Source organism: Mytilus galloprovincialis, chromosome 6 (assembly GCF_965363235.1).
Source record: "Mytilus galloprovincialis chromosome 6, xbMytGall1.hap1.1, whole genome shotgun sequence".
NCBI lineage: Eukaryota > Metazoa > Mollusca > Bivalvia > Mytilida > Mytilidae > Mytilus > Mytilus galloprovincialis.
In genome coordinates, this window is record NC_134843.1 from 96,073,921 (window position 1) to 96,094,077 (window position 20,157).

Here is a 20,157-nt window from a genome sequence, read left to right on the forward strand (position 1 = left end):
CTCATAAATCCATGGACAAAAAACAAAATCGGGGTAACAAACTAAAACCGAAGGAAACGCATTAAATATAACAGGAGAACAACGACATAACACCGAAACGTAACACACACAGAAACGGATCAAGCATCAGACAAAACACCACGAGAATAACAAATATAACATGAAAACCAAATACATGAATGTGGGATAGACAAGTACCGTGCCACGTCTTATCTCAATTTATCAAAAATAAGAGAAAACACAAACGACTCAACGTTAAAATGCAACACACACAGAAACGAACAATAATATAACAATGGCCATCTTCCTGACTTGGTACAGGACACTTTTAAAGGGGAATAAAAGTGGTGGGTTGAACCTGGTTTTGTGGCATGCCAAACCTCGCACTTTAATGGCAAAGTTAAATATAACATTGAAATGACAACATAATATTACAGCACTACAATACAAATTAATAGAACATATTAGACAAAGAAAAACATGATTAATAGATAACAAAAAGCATCAGCCATATTTGGCACAACTTTTTGGAATTTTGGATTGTCAATGCTCTTCAACTTTTTACTTGTTTGGCTTTATTAAGATTTTGATATGAGCGTCACTGATGACTCTTGTGTAGACGAAACGCACGTCTGGCGTACTAAATTAAAATCCTGGTACCTTTGATAACTATATACATCTTATAAGTTGGATTTTCTTTTTGCATTTAGAATGGTATTATGTAAGTTAAAGTTTAAACAGAACAATTACTCATCAGTTTATGCTGCAAGTTGTGGAGCTTATTGATATAGTCGTATTCTTTGTTTTTATGCTTTTCCTGGTGTGCTGGAAATATAGTATGGTGGGTGTTACATTTAATATAATCAGGTACATAATAAGATAAGTCTATTGTGTGCTTACAAATTCAATTCTTTATTAACCTAATGTTTTACAAAATAAAGTTGTGGTTAGTAAATATGCTATATTAAAATTTTGCCTTTGACAAAATTTAATATAACAAAGACTTATTTCAAATATTAAAGATCACGACAAAACAGACATAATTTGCCAATATGATTCCAAATAGCAATTCTTCAGAGAACAATTGAAGGTTTTTCCACCTCGATAATAAGAATGAAATTTAAAAAAAAAATGTTAGAAAATGTCACTCCGTGTTGATGTAATGTGGTAAATCAAACTGATATTAAAAAAATAAGATTAATAGGTTTATGCAGAAGACTTAATTGTTTTATAATGAACCAGAAAGTATTTTTAGCAAATGTCAAAATCTAGAACGTCAAATTGACCTTTCAGGTCAGAGATCTCAAATCAAAAGACCCAGGTCAATCAAATGTATGGTTGTGAAGAAATACTGATTTCAAATACAAAAGGGAAGAAAACTCCTATAAGGGTTAACCAACCTTTTCGACTTAAATAGGTTGAAGTTTCGCCTCTTTGTAAACAGTTATTTGGAAAACACATCATATCATTTACTGTCACAGTTTCTTTGGAATAACGATAACAAGCAAAATTCAAAATTTATTACATTACCTTGACCCTTGACCTTGATCTCAATTTCCTTTAAATGGACCAAGGATTTTAATACAAAAGACTGTAGGCCACTACGACTTATAACGTATGAATTTATTCAACAAATCCAAATTTTCAAAGGGAAATAACTCCCATAAGATGTCTTCCGATCACTCAATTCAAAATTAACCAAATCCTTCTTAAGAGTAGACGAACAATTTGGTGAAACAGTTTTCTAAAATCTTTTACGGTTTTGGAGATATAGCAATAACAAGTAAAAGGGGACGCAGGGAGATAACTCCTATAAGAATAAGTGCTCGGTCTCACAGGGTGAGTTTTGATACCCCCATTACTGTACAACATCATTGGCCAAAAATCCATTCGATATGTTGTAAGACAAAAAAGCATCTCAGACGGCAGAAGAAAAAAAAATAATCAGAAGAAAAACATAAGGTCTTTCCACGAAAAGTGGAAGTGGAAAGACCTAATTAAACACACATAATAAATGAAATACAAACGATTATCTAATCAAAAACAGCCGTTTATAAGCTTCATTGACTGGAAAATTAAATCTTCAGACCAAAGCCTTAAACATTGGTATTTCTGAATAATTGTAAACGTTTATATCAGATGATTGACGACAATAGAATAGTTTATCAACCATTTACACAGATTTGAATATAATTGAAATAATGAAATACACTTCATTTCTCCATCACGTCACCAATAGACAATGTACAAGTTACAGACTTTCTAGTAATATTTGAGTTCCTGTTCCATTGATGTGTCGTTATTTTTTTCCCTGTTTAATCTTCTTCTATGACCCTTTTAAGACATAAAATAAGAAAGGTGAGCAAGTTGATTTTGTTTTAATTTGCAAATATTTATGTAATTTGTCGTAAATGCTTTTGAATTGAGAGCAATTAGTTATGTACGCAGAAGTTTCAGAAGACGGGAGTGTTACATCCGCTTTTCAAATATGCAATTATATTTATATTCAGATAACCAAGGCTCCGAGGTAAAAGGTCGTGCGTACTTTGACCTATCATTGTTAACTTTTCATACATTTTTATTTTGATAGAGAGTTGTATCACTGGCACTCATACCACATCTTTATATAGTTTACAAAATTAATTAAAAGTTGTTCTAAAATTTTGTCATATAAAATATGACATGACATACGCTATACGTTAAGCACTGTTGCTACCAAATTATGTTGACAAATTAAAAGGATTGAGATAAAACCCAATGCGACAACAATTCAACGTCAAAATATGTCTTAAACAATAGACGACTGAAAAGCTCTTAATCGACCCTACTCTAATAACGATTTGAATGAATTTTGAATACACACTGACAAAGTTCATAATTTTTGTATAAACACACGACTATTTTATGTGGTGGTGTTTGACTATTGTTTTAAATCCCAACCTTTTAATCACGATGATCAAACACTATGTGTTCTACTATTATGATTGAAAATAACACTATATACACATATTGTTTTTAGAGTTTGACATTATGTTCACACACCTGTAATTTAGGGTTCGACATAATGTACACACACTTGTAAATTTGGGTTTGACATAATGTACACTCACTTGTAATTTAGGGTTTGACATAATGTACACTCACTTGTAATTTAGGGTTTGACATAATGTACACTCACTTGTAATTTAGGGTTTGACATGATGTACACATATTTGTAATTTAAGGTTAGACATAATGTACACATATTAGTTTTCAGGGTTAGACATAGTGTACACATATTTGTTTTTAGGGTTTGACATAATGTACACATATTTGTAATTTAGGGTTAGACATTATGTACACATATTTGTTTTTAGGGTTTGACATACCGCACACTCACTTGTCTATCGTTAAAGTCTTTGAAGTTTTGTGTCACTGAATTCGTAGCATTTTCTATATATCAATTGTAATATCCACAATGTTACTAACCTTTAATGCCATTGATTTTAAACATGGAAAAGGTTCCACTAACAGATCCGGCAACTGCTAATATGTGTTCTTTATTTGGACTTTTATCTGCGGGAATGTATCTGAAAAAAAACAATTAATAAAAAAAAAACTGCACATACATATACGATGGAAGCAACAGAATAGGAAGTTTCTGCTATTTCCGGTATTTTTTAAAAGTGTTATTTCTCTGATATAACTCTCTTTATAGGTTTAGCTCGTTTTAAAACCAAGTTTAGTCCATCATTTTCTACATAAGAAAATGTCTGTACCAAGTCAGGAATATGACCATTGTTATTCTATCGTTTGATGTGTTTGAGCTTTTGATTTTGCCATTTGATTAGGGACTTTCAGTCTTAATTTTGATTAGAGTTCAGTATTTTTGTGATTTAACTTTTTGGCCAGCGGTCTGTAGCACTAACTTTCTTTCATTCAGTTATCGACACATAATTCACTGACTATACATGTGAGTTCAATAAATTGTATGTCCCTTAAAGCCATATAGCAATGAGAACCTAACTTATAAATGTTGTATCGGTATAAGTGAAAAAAGCATCGATATAAACAAATAAGGAAACAATCATTAGAATCGAATGTACTAAAGTAGTTGATTTTTTTTAAATTTCAATGAGTAATCCAGAGAGATAGATACACCAGGAGTTACAAATCATATTCAGTCTAAGATAAGACTAGCGAAATTCACCAAAATGTCATGTTTTGCAAAAGGGATATCGTCTAAACATTACTATTACTAAAGTAGTAGTTCAGTATAATAACATTTTACTTCCTTCATCTGATTCCAGACCGATATTTTTGAGTTACGGTGAGCCAGATTGCCTTTAATTGAAAAAAAAATCTAAATACTTTTTCAAGAAATTTTATATTACATATCTACAATATGCAATATCATTTCTCTATAAAGAAGCCATCTAAAAATTGTTTCAGCCTTTGATATGCGAAATCACATTGTTTGTTATGACAAAATTGGTTGATACTAAACATACACTCTGGGTTAACCAATTAAGTAAACAAAGATTAAGTTGGTAGTTGTCTACATCTTTATATGAAACACCCCCTTCCTATACAAGCAACATTAATCTCACTTAGTGATTTTTTCCATACAAACCTTATATCTTCAGGGTCTATTTCACTAAACATCGCTCTAAAAACCTTAAATCTTCAGGGTCTATTTCACTTAACATCGCTCTAAAAACCTTTGTTGGCTTCCCTGTCTAAAAACCTTTGTTGGCTTCCCTGTCTAAAAACCTTTGTTGGCTTCCCTGTCTAAAAACCTTATATCTTCAGGGTCTATTTCACTTAACATCTCTTCATACAAACCTTATAACTTCAGGGTCTATTTCACTTAACATCTCTTCATACAAACCTTATATCTTCAGGGTCTATTTCACATAACATGTCTTCATACAAACCTTATATCTTCAGGGTCTATTTCACTTAACATCTCTTCATACAAACCTTATATCTTCAGGGTCTATTTCACTTAAAATCTCTCCATACAAACCTTATATCTTCAGGGTTTATTTCACCTAACATCGCTATATACAAACCTTATATCTTCAGGGTCTATTTCACATTACATATCTTCATACAAACCTTATATCTTCAGGGTCTATTTCCCTTAGCATATCTCCATACAAATCTTATATCTTCAGGGTCTATTTCACCTAACATCGCTATATACAAACCTTATATCTTCACGGTCTATTTCACGTAACATCTATTCATACAAACCTTATATCTTCAAGGTCTATTTCCCTTAGCAACTCTCCATACAAACCTTATATCTTCAGGGTCTATTTCACATAACATCTCTCCATTAAAACCTTATATCTTCAGGGTCTATTTCCATTAGCATCTCTCCATACAAACCTTATATCTTCAGGGTCTATTTCACTAAACATCTCTTCATACAAACCTTATATCTTCAGGGTCTATTTCACTTAACATCACTCCATACAAACCTTATATCTTCAGGGTCTATTTTTACATAACATCTCTTCATACAATCCTTATATCTTCAGGGTCTATTTCACATAACATCTCTTCATACAAACCTTATATCTTCAGGGTCTATTTCACGTAACATCTATTCATACAAACCTTATATCTTCAAGGTCTATTTCCCTTAGCATCTCTCCATACAAACCTTATATCTTCAGGGTCTATTTCCCTTAGCATCTCTCCATACAAACCTTATATCTTCAGGGTCTATTTCAGTTAACATCTCTTGATACAAATCTTATATCTTCAAGGTCTATTTCACTTAATATCTCTATATACAAACCTTAAATCTTCAGGGTCTTTTTCACTTTACATCTCTCCATTAAAATCTAATATCTTCAGTCTATTTCACATAACATTTTTCCATACAAACCTGTATCTTCAGGGTCTATTTCACTTAACATTTCTTCATACAAACCTTATATCTTCCGGGTCTATTTCACTTAACATATCTCTGTCATAAAGTTCTTCCCATGTCCCATCTGTTTCTTCAACACCGTTCCATATACTTTGAAATTCTGGCTTAGAAGCATCGTCGGTTATCTTATAAATAAATATAGTTCCTGGACGTTCATTCCCAACGAAGATCAAAAGTTCACTACCAATTTGAGCAACTGCTAGACTTTCACTCTCAGGACCCTTCAAAATTGAGTTATAAATGTATCACAACTATACAAAGCATACCGTAATCAATTAAAATCAATGCAATTTTATAAAAACATACGTTAAATTTAAATATTCAGTATCGAATGCATTCCAAACGAAGGAAGTTCAGACTGAGTAAATAAGGTCCTCCGTCACGAGCAACTCGCTTTCTTCTAAACATTAACCAATTCATTATTACGGATAATTTTGATGTTCTAGTTTCTAAATACTGTTTCTGTCAGAATTCAAAGGAGGCCTTTTAAAAAAGCTCTAAGAAAGACCGATACAATTTCTAAAGAACTGAACATGTCAGAATCTAAAGGACTATGGCAATTTCATAGTTCGTATCCCAAAACAAAAATAACGTCTCGTAATTGGTCTAAAAGAGGGACGAAAGATACCAAAGGGACAGCCAAACTCATAAATCGAAAACAAACTGACAACGCCATGGCAAATGTTCTAATGTTCATTGTTAAAGACTTTTATAACCAATCATGAAGTTTTGGTGTACACTTATGAAAAATATTTCACAGAATGCATTGTATTTGAAAGATTTATGTCTACGATACCTTATCATCTGACCTAGCATCTATTGTCTGGTTGACAGTTTTGTCTCTCTTCCGGCAATTATTGTTAAATAAATGAGGTATGTATTGTTGCTGAAGCTTTTCAAACTGGTCTCCACTATCGAACACGAGCTCCATTGTTTCTAATTTTCTAATGGAGAAACCTCTTCCTCCATACGCATATAGTTCGTCATATGTACCATTTCCATTTCTACCATTCAAATTGGTTATTTTCAACCGACCTAAAGATGACGATTAAGGTTTAGTAATACATTACAAAATATATCAAAAAAGTTAAGGCCGAGACGCAAGCTCTTTGGGTTTTTGCTCATCATTATTTGTTTTTACTTTAAAGATTCGGAATCAAGTATATGGAATGTAGTTTGATTATGATTTCTACCATAAGACGACCAATAAGTAAAAAAAAGTTACGTCATTGCTTCAACCGAACTTCGATCATTCGTTAAACCCCAGTCATAGTGTATGCAGAACATAAGCAAATAATGTTAACATTTCAAATATAAACTATATACGTTGACTTATAGTTGCCAATTTCTGTGTAATTTTTATCTCTTGTGGAGAATTGTTTCATTTGCAATCATACCTTTATTTCTATATTCAAACAAAATTGTCCATTTCCAATACCCTGACAAATCTTGTAATTGTATCAGATATAATATAATAGTCCATTTCCAGGACCCTGACAAATGTTGTAATTGTATCAGATAAAATATAATAGCAGAAAAGTTGGATATATGATGCAGTCAATTAGCGGTAGAGAACATGTTACAATCAACCGATACGTAATAAGTGGAGAACATGTTACAATCAACCGATACGTAATAAGTGGAGAACATGTTACGATCAACCGATACGTAATAAGTGGAGAACATGTTACGATCAACCGATACGTAATAAGTGGAGAACATGTTACGATACGTAATAAGTGGAGAACATGTTACCATCAACCGATACGTAATAAATGGAGAACATGTTACCATCAACCGATACGTAATAAGTGGAGAACATGTTACCATCAACCGATACGTAATAAGTGGAGAACATGTTACCATCAACCGATACGTAATAAGTGGAGAACATGTTACGATCAACCGATACGTAATAAGTGGAGAACATGTTACCATCAACCGATACGTAATAAGTGGAGAACATGTTACGATCAACCGATACGTAATAAGTGGAGAACATGTTACCATCAACCGATACGTAATAAGTGGAGAACATGTTACCATCAACCGTTACGTAATAAGTGGAGAACATGTTACGATCAACCGATACGTAATAAGTGGAGAACATGTTACAATCAACCGATACGTAATAATAAGTAGAGAACATGTTACGATCAACCGATACGTAATAAGTAGAGAACATGTTACGATACGTAATAAATTTCACATGCGATAGATGGTTAAAGATGTTCTTCTAAATAAAATTGGTGTTTTAATTCGAATTGACTGTTTACTATTTACCGGGTTTATAATAACATGAGCGAAATGACGGGTGTCAAATGGGCAACAGGATCTGCTTACCCTTCCGGAGCACCTGAGATTACCCCCAGTTTTTGGTGGGGTTCGTGTTGCTCGTGTTTTTAGCTTTCTATGTTGTTTCTTTTGCACATTTATTTGCCTGTTTGTCTTTTTTATTTTTAGCCATGGCGTTGTCAGTTTACTTTCGATTTATGAGTTTGACCGTTCCTCTGGTATATTTCTCCCCTCTCTACTTCAGTTAGAGATTAAATTCATTTGTTTTTTGGATTGTAGCATTAACCATATCTTACCTAACATGTTATCGTCTTGGATTGTCGAAGATATGTTTTGATCTGCAGCCCATTTCATAATTGGAGAATTTTCTGTAAACATCAAATGCTTATTTATTATACCTTATGAAATATGAAAAATCTTTTTTGAGTATGTGCGCAAAATATTACATAGCTTGTATTTCACTGCATTGTAGTTCATTTAGTTGAAATTTACCTAACGAATACAATAACATAAAAAAACCTTTTTATGAACACCAAACTTTCGCTTGCCTATCGCCTTTTGCTTTTAACGACAATGTCTCAAAATCCAATAGGCGACTGGGGTACACACATATGGGAGCTTAAGTCTTCTTCCAATCGATAGTAAATCCTTTGCAAAAAGGGGCGTTTATTTGACTGTGCAGGTTGTCTAAATTTACAGCCACATCCGGTTAGAATGGGGACGTTAAATGCAATGCCTCGTGTTGTTGAAGACTCACGCTCTTTGCATGTTAAAGAATTTGAGGGGTGAGTAGGTCGCTTGTGGCAAAGCAAATGCAATTTACACCTTTCTATCCGCTGCCGATTATATTAAATGTAAATTTGTTTGGCCATTGTTACATTATAGTTCGTTTCTGTGTGTGTTACATTTCACTGTTGTGCCATAGTTCCTTTATATTTGATACTTCCGTCAGTTTTGGTTTGTAACCCGGATTGGTTTTTTCTCTGTCGATTTATGAATTTTGAACATCGGTATACTACAGTTGCAATTATTTCTCGTTCTGAACATGTATGAAGTCACTGGGTGTTCAAAAAACAAAATCCTGACAAAAATCTAATCTATAAATTTGTATCATTTCAACTCGAACAACGTAATTTTATACCTGATAAGACGACATCTCGAACACGTTCTTCTTCGTTAAATCCTCCCCAGTCGGAGTAATCCTTAGAGTCACCCTCATTAGATGTCACGAGGTAACCTTTTCCCGCAACATATATCACGTGGATTGCATCAGGCTGATACATGCTATAAATTGGCCATGATCTCATATTTATACCTTCAAAGGAGAGAAACAAATCAGGTAAAATGTTTATTTTACATGTTATAAGCAAAATTATTATTAGTCGTTACACTGATCAGTTCTATCTCAAACATTAAGGTAAAGTCAAAGCAAAATAAAAAAGCCAGGCATCTTTAATGAAATATTTTTTTAAAGAGGATAATAAATCATTTTGAAGAATATAAAATACTTTTAGACTTGCTTCCTAATGTTTCAATTGATGTATTATCTATTATTTTTATACCTGGTAAATTGTCCGCCTTCAATTGTCAGAATCTCAAAATCCTGGATGATACTATAACGACTTTTGTTCAAAAAAAGCTATTAGTAATTCTTGAAATGAGAAGAAAACCGTATCAAAATTATAAAGATAACTATTTACAAATAATATTTCACATACTATTAAAACAAATTAGAGGAGTAGAGTCTTACAACGGTGAAACGTTGTTAAAAACCACCTTGATCAAATCAGCTATAACATACCATCTTTGTCACTTGGGTCTATCATAAGTTTTTCCCATGACTTGTAACCTAATGGTAATACATCTGTTATGGTTTCTGTAGCAATGTCAACGACAGCTATTGCATTATTCTCCTGAATAAAACAAATGGAACAATTACATATCAAACCAAGATATGAAATGATAAAACATTAATGTAACAAGTGAAATTAAATATATATATATATATATAAAGTCTTATATAAAAATCATTCAATCCTCGTTCTTCGGATGATTCTTAAATATGAATTAGAATTACTTGCCAGTTTTGATTCATTTTTGAACTAAACTAAACATCTTATGAAATATGTGTCTGAATGAACTCAGACTCATATGGAACTAAGAAAAGTTCGACAAAGAGATACGTACAGTTGGTAAGAAACGAAATCTTTAAAATTCCAATTTCATAAAAAAAAACCCACTAAAATTATCATAATTTCCTCTGATAGGTCATGTTTGTTTTGTTACAAACCATTGCCCTTTGACTGAAAACCTTCAATTAAATCTGATTTTAAGGAACGAAATTTATATATTATATGAAATTGTATCTATTGAAACACAATCAATTAAAATAACTACCTGAAGACAAATATAAGCTTTGGAATAATCTTTTTTATATGCTATATTTTCTGGTTACCTGTAGACACACGTAAGCTTTGGAATAATCTTTGTTATATGGTATATATTCTAGTTACCTGTAGACAAATGTAAGCTTTGGAATAATCTTTGTTATATGGTATATATTCTAGTTACCTGTAGACAAATGTAAGCTTTGGAATAATCTTTGTTACATGGTATATATTCTAGTTACCTGAAGACAAATGTAAGCTTTGGAATAATCTTTGTTACATGGTATATATTCTAGTTACCTGAAGACAAATGTAAGCTTTGGAATAATCTTTGTTACATGCTATATATTCTAGTTACCTGGAGACAAATGTAAGCTTTGGAATAATCTTTGTTACATGGTATATATTCTAGTTACCTGGAGACAAATGTAAGCTTTGGAATAATCTTTGTTACATTGTATATATTCTAGTTACCTGAAGACAAATGTAAGCTTTGGAATAATCTTTGTTATATGGTATATATTCTAGTTACCTGGAGACAAATGTAAGCTTTGGAATAATCTTTGTTACATGGTATATATTCTAGTTACCTGAAGACAAATGTAAGCTTTGGAATAATCTTTGTTATATGGTATATATTCTAGTTACCTGGAGACAAATGTAAGCTTTGGAATAATCTTTGTTACATGGTATATATTCTAGTTACCTGAAGACAAATGTAAGCTTTGGAATAATCTTTGTTACATGGTATATATTCTAGTTACCTGCAGACACACGTAAGCTGTGGAATAATCTTTGTTACATGGTATATATTCTAGTTACCTGAAGACAAATGTAAGCTTTGGAATAATCTTTGTTATATGCTATATATTCAGGTTCTACATCGTTGGAAAAGTTGTTGTTATTTGCTCTATGTATAAAACGCAATCCCTTGGATTCCAAATCGGACCATCTGTCAAAGATAAAAAACTTATCATTATCAAAGATAAAACCGCTTTTCTTGATTTACCTACCTCAGGAACGCCCAAAACCGAATTTTTGAAAGCCAGGGATATATAAAAACCGAAACTGTTGTAGTATATGACCAATAAGAACTTAAGATTATAGTCAAGTCCATCTGAGTAAACTTTTCTGGAGTGACTCGAACCCTTATTCTAATAACATACACTATGTGTGTGTTCCGACAGGTAAGGCTTCTCTTGCTATACATGGAACTTTGCCGTAAACTTCAGTCACAATATATAAAAGGGGGGATGAATGATACCAGATGGACAGTCAAACTCATGGATAGAAAATAAACTGACAACGCCATGACTAATGAAAGTAGCAGACAGATCACCATTCTGGTATATGAAGTTCTAAAACTGCGAAACATGTAGCTTGTACAGTTGAGACGCAGACACATCGTATACATCAACAAATTCGTGACGATGACCATAAAACTGCAAGATAAAATGTAGGTTTCAGTTTTCAGTTCTCGTAACACTATGGCTACAACAGGAGTTGTTTGAGTGTGACGGGAGTTTTTGTGTGTGTCAGGAAGACACACCTGTTAATTAAGGCTGCAGTAGTACCGATGTACAAATCTCGTTAATTGATTATGAAGAGACACATGAAGATAACAAATAAAGACATGATATTCATGTTATGTGAACAAGAAAATGCGTAGCAAGTCAATTGAGACATGTAAACGACACACAATGAGGCAACTGAGAACTCGAACGATGACAATTGGAAAACTGAAAACCTTGTTATAAGTTTTCTTTTTGTAAATGTCAAGAAAAAAATGAAACAAACCTTCTAGTTTCGTCAGTATTCTTAATTTTAGGTTCATTGCCATTGGGATATATGATTTATAAACATTTCTTGAAATTTAGGTTTTGAGAGACAAGAAATCATCAATATACCTAAATGTTATGTAAGAAAAACTTGCTATACGGTTGATTGGGGGAAAAGGGGGGGGGGGGTATTCGTTGAGAAGATTTGGATTTGTACTATTTGAGCTCCATAATGGTGTGAAAAATGTCGGTGAATAGTAGAACACATTTCCTACCCATTGTAATAATATCGTTTGTTAGTGAATTACTAGTCCTCAAACCTATCAGAAATACAGTCTAGCAAAGATGACAGAATAATTGCATATTGAAAAAAGTGTGGTGTTAATTATTACATACGGCTTAATCTGGAACCTATCAACTTCTAATATCTAAGGTATCGTGTTTTTGCCCAAACCAATTTTTTACAGTATGATAGAAAATCAAAATCAAAATCATGGCATTTGATTCATTATAATCAATTCTTTGTTAATAAGAACAATATCTCGCAACAACACTTAATCATCTAATCCGCACACAAGATATTTACTTCGAGTTGAATTCTTTGAAATCTAGCATTTTATACGTTGCTTTGTCATTTTCAATTTTGATGATCCCAACTCCACCCTCAGGGTCTATAATAGTATCATGAACGTGATAGGCCTGAGCTTCCACAGCTACTAATATCGTCTTGCAGTCTTTTGTAGGGCTAAGCATATCTGGAGTTGGTCCAACTAGAAAGTATAAAAAACAATATATGGTGTAAAAAAACCATGTATGAAATGAAACTGAAAAAAATAAACCCGACACGGAGTAACAAAAATTGTATATAATATATATTTATGTACCGTAACTCTAAAAAAAAATATGGCAGTCAAACTATTTAATAAGAAGAAAGTAACAGAAACAGAACACCAACATTTCTCATGGGTAAAACATCTGATTTGTTTGGTTCTGCTTTATATTTTGTCTATTAAAAAACAAAGTTGTTGATTTTGTAAAACAAGTTTCAGTTAAAACAATTTTCTATGTTAAACAATGAACATCATTAGCTTTACCTGTTATATTATATTTTTCGACCATCAGCTCTGATGATGAGTAATTGCTGAAAACAACAACACGCCCCTTTTCTTTAAACGCATCATTATCCATTGAAACGAAAACGTATCCACCACAATATTCAACGTCTGTGACATCCACATCGTCAAATTCCATATGATGAATGATCTCCGGAGATGTGACATTTTCAACATCAATAACATGCAGAATATGTCCCCCTGAAAGATAACACAATATGGTGGTTTTTTTTTTTTCAGGAGTCATGCAATCTACAAATCTTTCATTAATCAAATAATTTAGATTTTTTTGTGTGCTAAAAAGTTTTAATGCAAATGTTGAACAAAATTTTGTTAACTTCTGAAATGGCCTATTGTTAAATTATAATAATGACAATTAATCTGATTTTTATTAGTATTGTTATTTAGAACACAGTACGCATTCCGTAAGGATAGATCTAAGTTCTCTTTGTTTTGTGTGTTGTAAAAACTCATCATATTTACAATTTGGTACGCCAGACGCACGCTCGTCTTCAAATGACTTATCAGTGGCGCTGTAATAAAAACAGATGGACGACCAACACAAATACGTCTAAAGTTATGACAAATACGACTAATTTAGTAAAGCAATCTATGTTTATGGGATCATAAAACCTTTGTTCTTGGAATAATTCGGCGTTTTATATAACAATAGATTTTTAGAAAATCAAAATTTCATTGATAGTTCATGTCAACATGAACGTGATCACCGATGGCCTGGCAAAACCCTCGAGGAAAACATATTCTCCAGCAATGACCAAGTAGTAAAAAATCATTTAAAAAGATTACAGGCGTACTTTGCGGTGCGCCCGACTAGTGTTTCGCACATTGTACTCATTAGTGGTTGAAAATACTTGAAAGGCAATTACATACGAAGTTGAAGACCTAGGGATAAAAGACCATCGAGTTTCGAATAGATCAAGATTTTACAGAAAAAAAGATTTTATTATTTCATCATAACACAAACATCCTGGGCTATATGTACAGGCTTAGTTTTTTAATCCGATTTTATTTGTTAAATTGTACCCTTCACCACTGTATTAATATTTTTAAAAAGAATTCAATATGTCTTTTTTCTTAAATTTTGTTTTGGTGTTAAAGCGCGTTACTGAAACACTTCTTATAAAAAAATGACGCTATAACAACTCTATAAAAATTATCAAAAGAAGCATTCAATTGTTATACCATTAAATACATTTTTATGCAACAACAAAGCTTTTCGTTGCGCTATTTTAACGTTGTTAAAAATAGCACGTGCAGTCATAGCTGTTGTATTCTATATGGAAATAAATTATGATCTTGGAGTGCTTAGCATTTGTTGTTAGCCAATCAAATTTACGGGTTCTTATGGAACATACATGTGATGTTATTATTACTATATATAAGCAATTGAATTCCTCTGTACGAATGTAATGCATTGGTTGTATGGGAATACTATACATGATATAATATTATATAATAATCGATACGATGTAGGAACGTGTTCATAAATGTATTGTCATACATATGTAGCTATGTCTAAATTTAACAATACCACATTCAATGTTAGTACCGACAAAGACAATATTCAAGGATCCGACTTCAGTTTTCAATTCGAAAATAATGTTGGTCAAAGGATCAATAAGTTAGGGTGTCGGATTTACATTTTCGTGCTCCATAGACAATAAAATCATAAAAATAAGGATGTGATTTCAAGTTCTGTGCATGTTTAGCCAAACTTTCAAACTAAATCGTTGTCTCTACGAATATGAAATAATTCATCGAAGGTCGTAAGCTATTCGTGGTAACGAAATCCCTGACTTGTATGCAAATTACATCTACTACATATTTACCAAATCTCCGTCACCTTTCACGCTACTCTTATCTTCTTAATATTTAATGTCAACCTCTGTCAGGTCAAGCTGTACCGTAGAACACTTTTTAAGAATTTTATTTACACTTTGCTTGCACAACCATGCATTTATTTCATCATTTAGAATGATAAATGTATACGATTAATTTTTATAAAAACAGGATGAAAAGTGTTTGTTTTTTAAATTAATCATTTGAATATGTAACTATTAAGGCGTTAATATATTATACCACTTCGTCATTTGTGGTAAGTGACTGTTTCAAGATCAGAATATAGGTCAAATATTTTAGTATCCCCTCACACAAACGTGTACAAGAAGTCAATTCACATAACTCACATAAAAGACAGTAATGGTTAATATACAACAGCACGTGTTGTTATGACATTGAAATTTATTGTTAGTTTATTAATGAAGTATTACATAGACTTTTATAAATGTTAGAACACAATTAAGTTTTTTTTCAAAAATGGAATGCTAGAATTTCAAACCTTGTCATCATGTTAAGGTGATGAACCTTTCTGTAGGCATATGTATTACGAATTTGATATGAACACAATAAAAATACAAAATAAAAGAGACGTTTCACTTTGTACATATACCAAAGAGAAACGATGTTCAAAGCTATACTATTAGATATGCCATTGCATTAAATAGGAAATGCGGATTTCATAGCAAATAATGCTAACATTTTTGCCCAAAAAAAAACACAGACTTTAATAATGGGATTTCCGATATAAAATTATGCACAAAGAATACTCTTATTTGTCCATGAACTGCTAGTGTTTAAGGGGGTTCGCGGGTCTATATTTTTCTATAAATTAACTTTATCTTATAGTTAATAGAAAAATAAAATAAAAAAGTAGCGTCACCGTTCATTTGCGCTCACAATCTGCCTTCGAAAGAAGCATACATTTGTGTAAAGGCGGTTTTTTTTTCTGTTGAAGAAATAGGAGAAATAAAGGTAATATCGAAAGAAAAAAAAGAAATTTATTACAGAAATCGCTAAAATTTTACAATAATTTAGCTTAAGTACAGCTTATATGGAAATTATATTAAAAAAGATAGGTCACCGATGAGTTGAAAAAGATATTTCAATTTTAAAGCCAAAAAATGGCATTTTTCCACCAAAGGGAGATAATTTGGAACTTTTTCAATGATGTATACATTTTGAAAGTCATCTGGGGCCAACACGAATTAATTGTTTTGAATGATTTTTGTACCATATGATAAAGTAACAACTACAAAAGAAAATAAATAAAATTTGTAATGAAAAACAAATGTTTGATTTTTTTCTGAATTTTTTATACCCTCGAGCCTCCTTAATGTCTACAAAAAGTACTACACATAATTTGCAATATAAAAAACCTCAAGCTGAGTCATTGAAGTCCGCGCACCATAGAATGTATACTTAAATGATTTCATTTATATGCTTGTTCAAACAAATATCTGTATTGATATAATAGTTTTCTGGAAATTATTGCTAGTACTCCATGTAATAATCCTCTCTCTCTTTATCGACAAATTGTCAAATATAAGAGTACAATGGAAAACGTTGCGGATTCTTTTAATAAAATTTCCATGTTTAGCACTAAGACAACAAGAGGGTACATTTATATCCTTAAGGTTTATGACCCCTCTCTGTGCCCATATTTATTACGAATTTTTAAGTGCATTAACATTAAAACTGCAAAGATAATAAACAATAGAGATGTACCATTTTTACATATACCAAAAGGAAATATACTGATAAAATACAATCTGTGATCTCAGCTGCAGCACAGGACTTGCTTACCCTTCTGGAGCAGCTGAGATCATCCCCGTTTTTGTTGTGGTTTGTGTTGCTCAGTCTTCAGTTTTCTATGTTGTGTTTTGGAGGTTGTTGTTTGTCTTTCGATTGTTTTTATCGGCATTTGCAACTAGTGATGCACGTTTGGTCTCTGAGGGTATGACAAGCTCAACAGTAACTATGTTTGTGTTATAATGAAATATCATTAAAATCTTCTCTTTCTGTAAAATGTTGTTCTATTCGAAACTATATGGTGCTAAATCCCTAGGTCTCCATCATTGAAATTGAAACAAGGGTAAATCATTTGATCTACAAAACTACTTCTTGTTTAAGTAGAAACGATGAGTAAGATATATTTGTAACCTATAACACGAAATCATACAGACATAGACAATCAAATTGCACGAGTTCGTTAAACTTTTATCTATGTTTATGTTATATATCGAGTTATATGACCGTTGTCAGTCTCCGGAGGTCAACATGATGGTTAATTAGATAGCGTCAAGACGATAATACACACGAAATGTTGGCACATATTATAGAGTCTATACATCTATAACATAAGTATGTTATTAATCAAATATGAGTCAAATCGGTCAAGGTAAATTGACAGCTAGTGCCCCTTTAAATAGCGAGCAACACCAACACAAACTTCTTTTTTATCTTCTTTATTGTTGAAAGTAGAACAGACATTGCAATTATAATTGTCATGTCAAATTACGCGCAATCTCTTCAACTTTGTACTTGTTTGGCTTTATGACTATTTTGATCTGAGCGTCACTGATGAGTCTTATGTAGAGGAAACGCGCGTCTGGCATATTAAATTATAATCTGGTACCTTTGATAAACAGTTATTGTCCATTGGAAGTGAGATGTATAAAATATATCTTTGGAAACTCTATAATTACAATAATGTCAGATTCGAATATAACATTCTTCTTTCGTTTTGTAAACCAAAGTCATTTTCTTATTTCGATAAAACATGAGTGCTCGTGATTGAAGACAAAATCACAATTGCAACGTTAAGGGTAATTTGAGAAATAGTGGATATGAAAATGGACGTTTATGGTGCTACTCGTTAGGAATTCAAATAACATTTAAATAGAATCGTTCTATAAGACGTGTCACGGTACTTTTCTATCCCAAATTCATGTATTTGGTTTTAATGTTATATTTGTTATTCTCATTGGATTTTGTCTAATGCTTAGTCCTTTTCTGTGTGTGTTACATTTTAATGTTGTGTCGTTGTTCTCCTCTTATATTTAATGCATTTCCCTCAGTTTTAGGTTGTTACCCCGATTTTGTTTTTTTTTCCATCGATTTACGAGTTTTGAACAGCGGTATATTACTTGCCTTTATTTATCTAAAACAAGAATAAGTGTTTCAATTTCACCTAATTCACGACAAGGATATAATTCATGTTTGAGCGAAACACAAACAAAAAAATATTTTGGGATTTCCAGTTATAAGTTTTCTTCAACTTTATAATTTATGATTTTGCTTCGTAACCGTTTTGGTTGGAGCGACGCTAGTGAGTGTTTTGGTACGAAACGCGCATTGTGCGTACACAATCATTGTATGAATCTGGAATCTTTGATGATTTTTAACGCTTGCTATTTTTAATCCTGTTTTTTCCACCAAAATACTTTATATTCTTACAAAAAACAAGAATTATTAAAATTACCGAACTCCTAGGAATAATCAAAACGAAAATCCCTTCTCAATCGAAAGCTAAAATACACCAAACGAATAGCAAACATCTGTCATATTAATGACTTGGAACAGTCATTTCCTTATGTAGAAAAAAAAGTTATCACATTATTCTAAGGTTGGCGATGCCTTCGGATTGAACAGAATTGGTGTATTTAAGTTTTCAAATATGGTGGTCATGGACATTCCTGAGCCATTATATTGTCGAAATCAGCATCTTAAGGGTGTACTTAGGTGATCTTAAGTGAAATTAAATAAATCAAGGATTTAAAATTGATATTTTAAGCTGGAAGAGTTTCAGTAAAGGATAAAAATAAGCTAAAAATATTGATAATCATGGAACTCCTTTTCGAGATATTTAATATATAAAATATGGCGGGTAAAGACTGACTCGAAATTTAACCTTATATTTGCATTGGTATTACTTGGGTCTCAAATCAAAAGAAAGAAAATCAAGAATCTGCTTCAATTTTGTCAAATGACCTTTTATGAGCTATTAAGTCTATACATAGGTGTTATGGGACAAACTATTTTACCTTGTATCGTATGGTGAAACACCAAGGAGACCAAACATCTGGCATAAATTCAAAAACCTCACCTAAGTACATCCTTAAGCAGTCATTCGGTACTGTAAATGAATTACCAACATCTTACTTTATATATAAAAAAAAAAGCACTTTGTTTATACAACCGTATAAGCTTTTCTGTAACACATATTTGACAAACATATATCGAATTTCCAAAATTGGGGAAAAACGAACCTCTCGAAATGCCTACTGTAAATTTTTCAATGATGCCAATAAATGTTTTGGAAATATGAGAATTATATTATAAATGAAGTTTAGAAAACTGATAACGATTAGTAAATAAACAAAACAATACTAAATACGCTTTTATACCTACCTACAGCATACACTAATTTATTATCAGGATCATACGATGTTTGTTCTATGGCTCCACTAGAATACTTGTATAATGGAGTTCCATCTGTGTCATAACTGTCTGGTAAATATAATGTAGATAACTTTTCCAAAGTAACTTTATCCTTAAATACCGGTACGGAAGATACACACAAACAAACAGTGAAAGTGTAAATAATTATAAGTTTTAACATCTTTCACATTAAATTAATTGCCTTGGTTTACTGTCAACCAAGTGCCGGATTTTTTCGAAGTGATGACTATATTAAACTTGAGGATTTTTATATGTACTTATGGCTTAAAATTATTTTACTACAAGTTGATGGTGATTGATTATGTTGTTAGTTATATAATTTTCGAACCACGTGATTG

At 32.0% G+C, this 20,157-nt stretch overlaps 1 protein-coding gene across 1 annotated transcript; it reads right to left on the bottom strand.

Annotated features, from left to right (window-relative positions):
• Window positions 1–888: 888 nt before the first annotated feature.
• Window positions 889–20,042, bottom strand: LOC143080825 (uncharacterized). The gene is made up of 11 exons (XM_076256884.1): window positions 19,769–20,042; window positions 13,481–13,699; window positions 12,973–13,156; window positions 11,431–11,560; window positions 10,023–10,134; window positions 9,363–9,536; window positions 8,518–8,589; window positions 6,723–6,961; window positions 5,927–6,147; window positions 3,469–3,569; window positions 889–2,334 (listed from the first exon to the last, which is right to left on the bottom strand). The coding sequence occupies exons 1-11, from the start codon at window positions 19,977–19,979 to the stop codon at window positions 2,327–2,329; spliced, it is 1,671 nt and encodes a 556-aa protein (XP_076112999.1). The 5' UTR covers window positions 19,980–20,042; the 3' UTR covers window positions 889–2,326.
• Window positions 20,043–20,157: the final 115 nt, after the last annotated feature.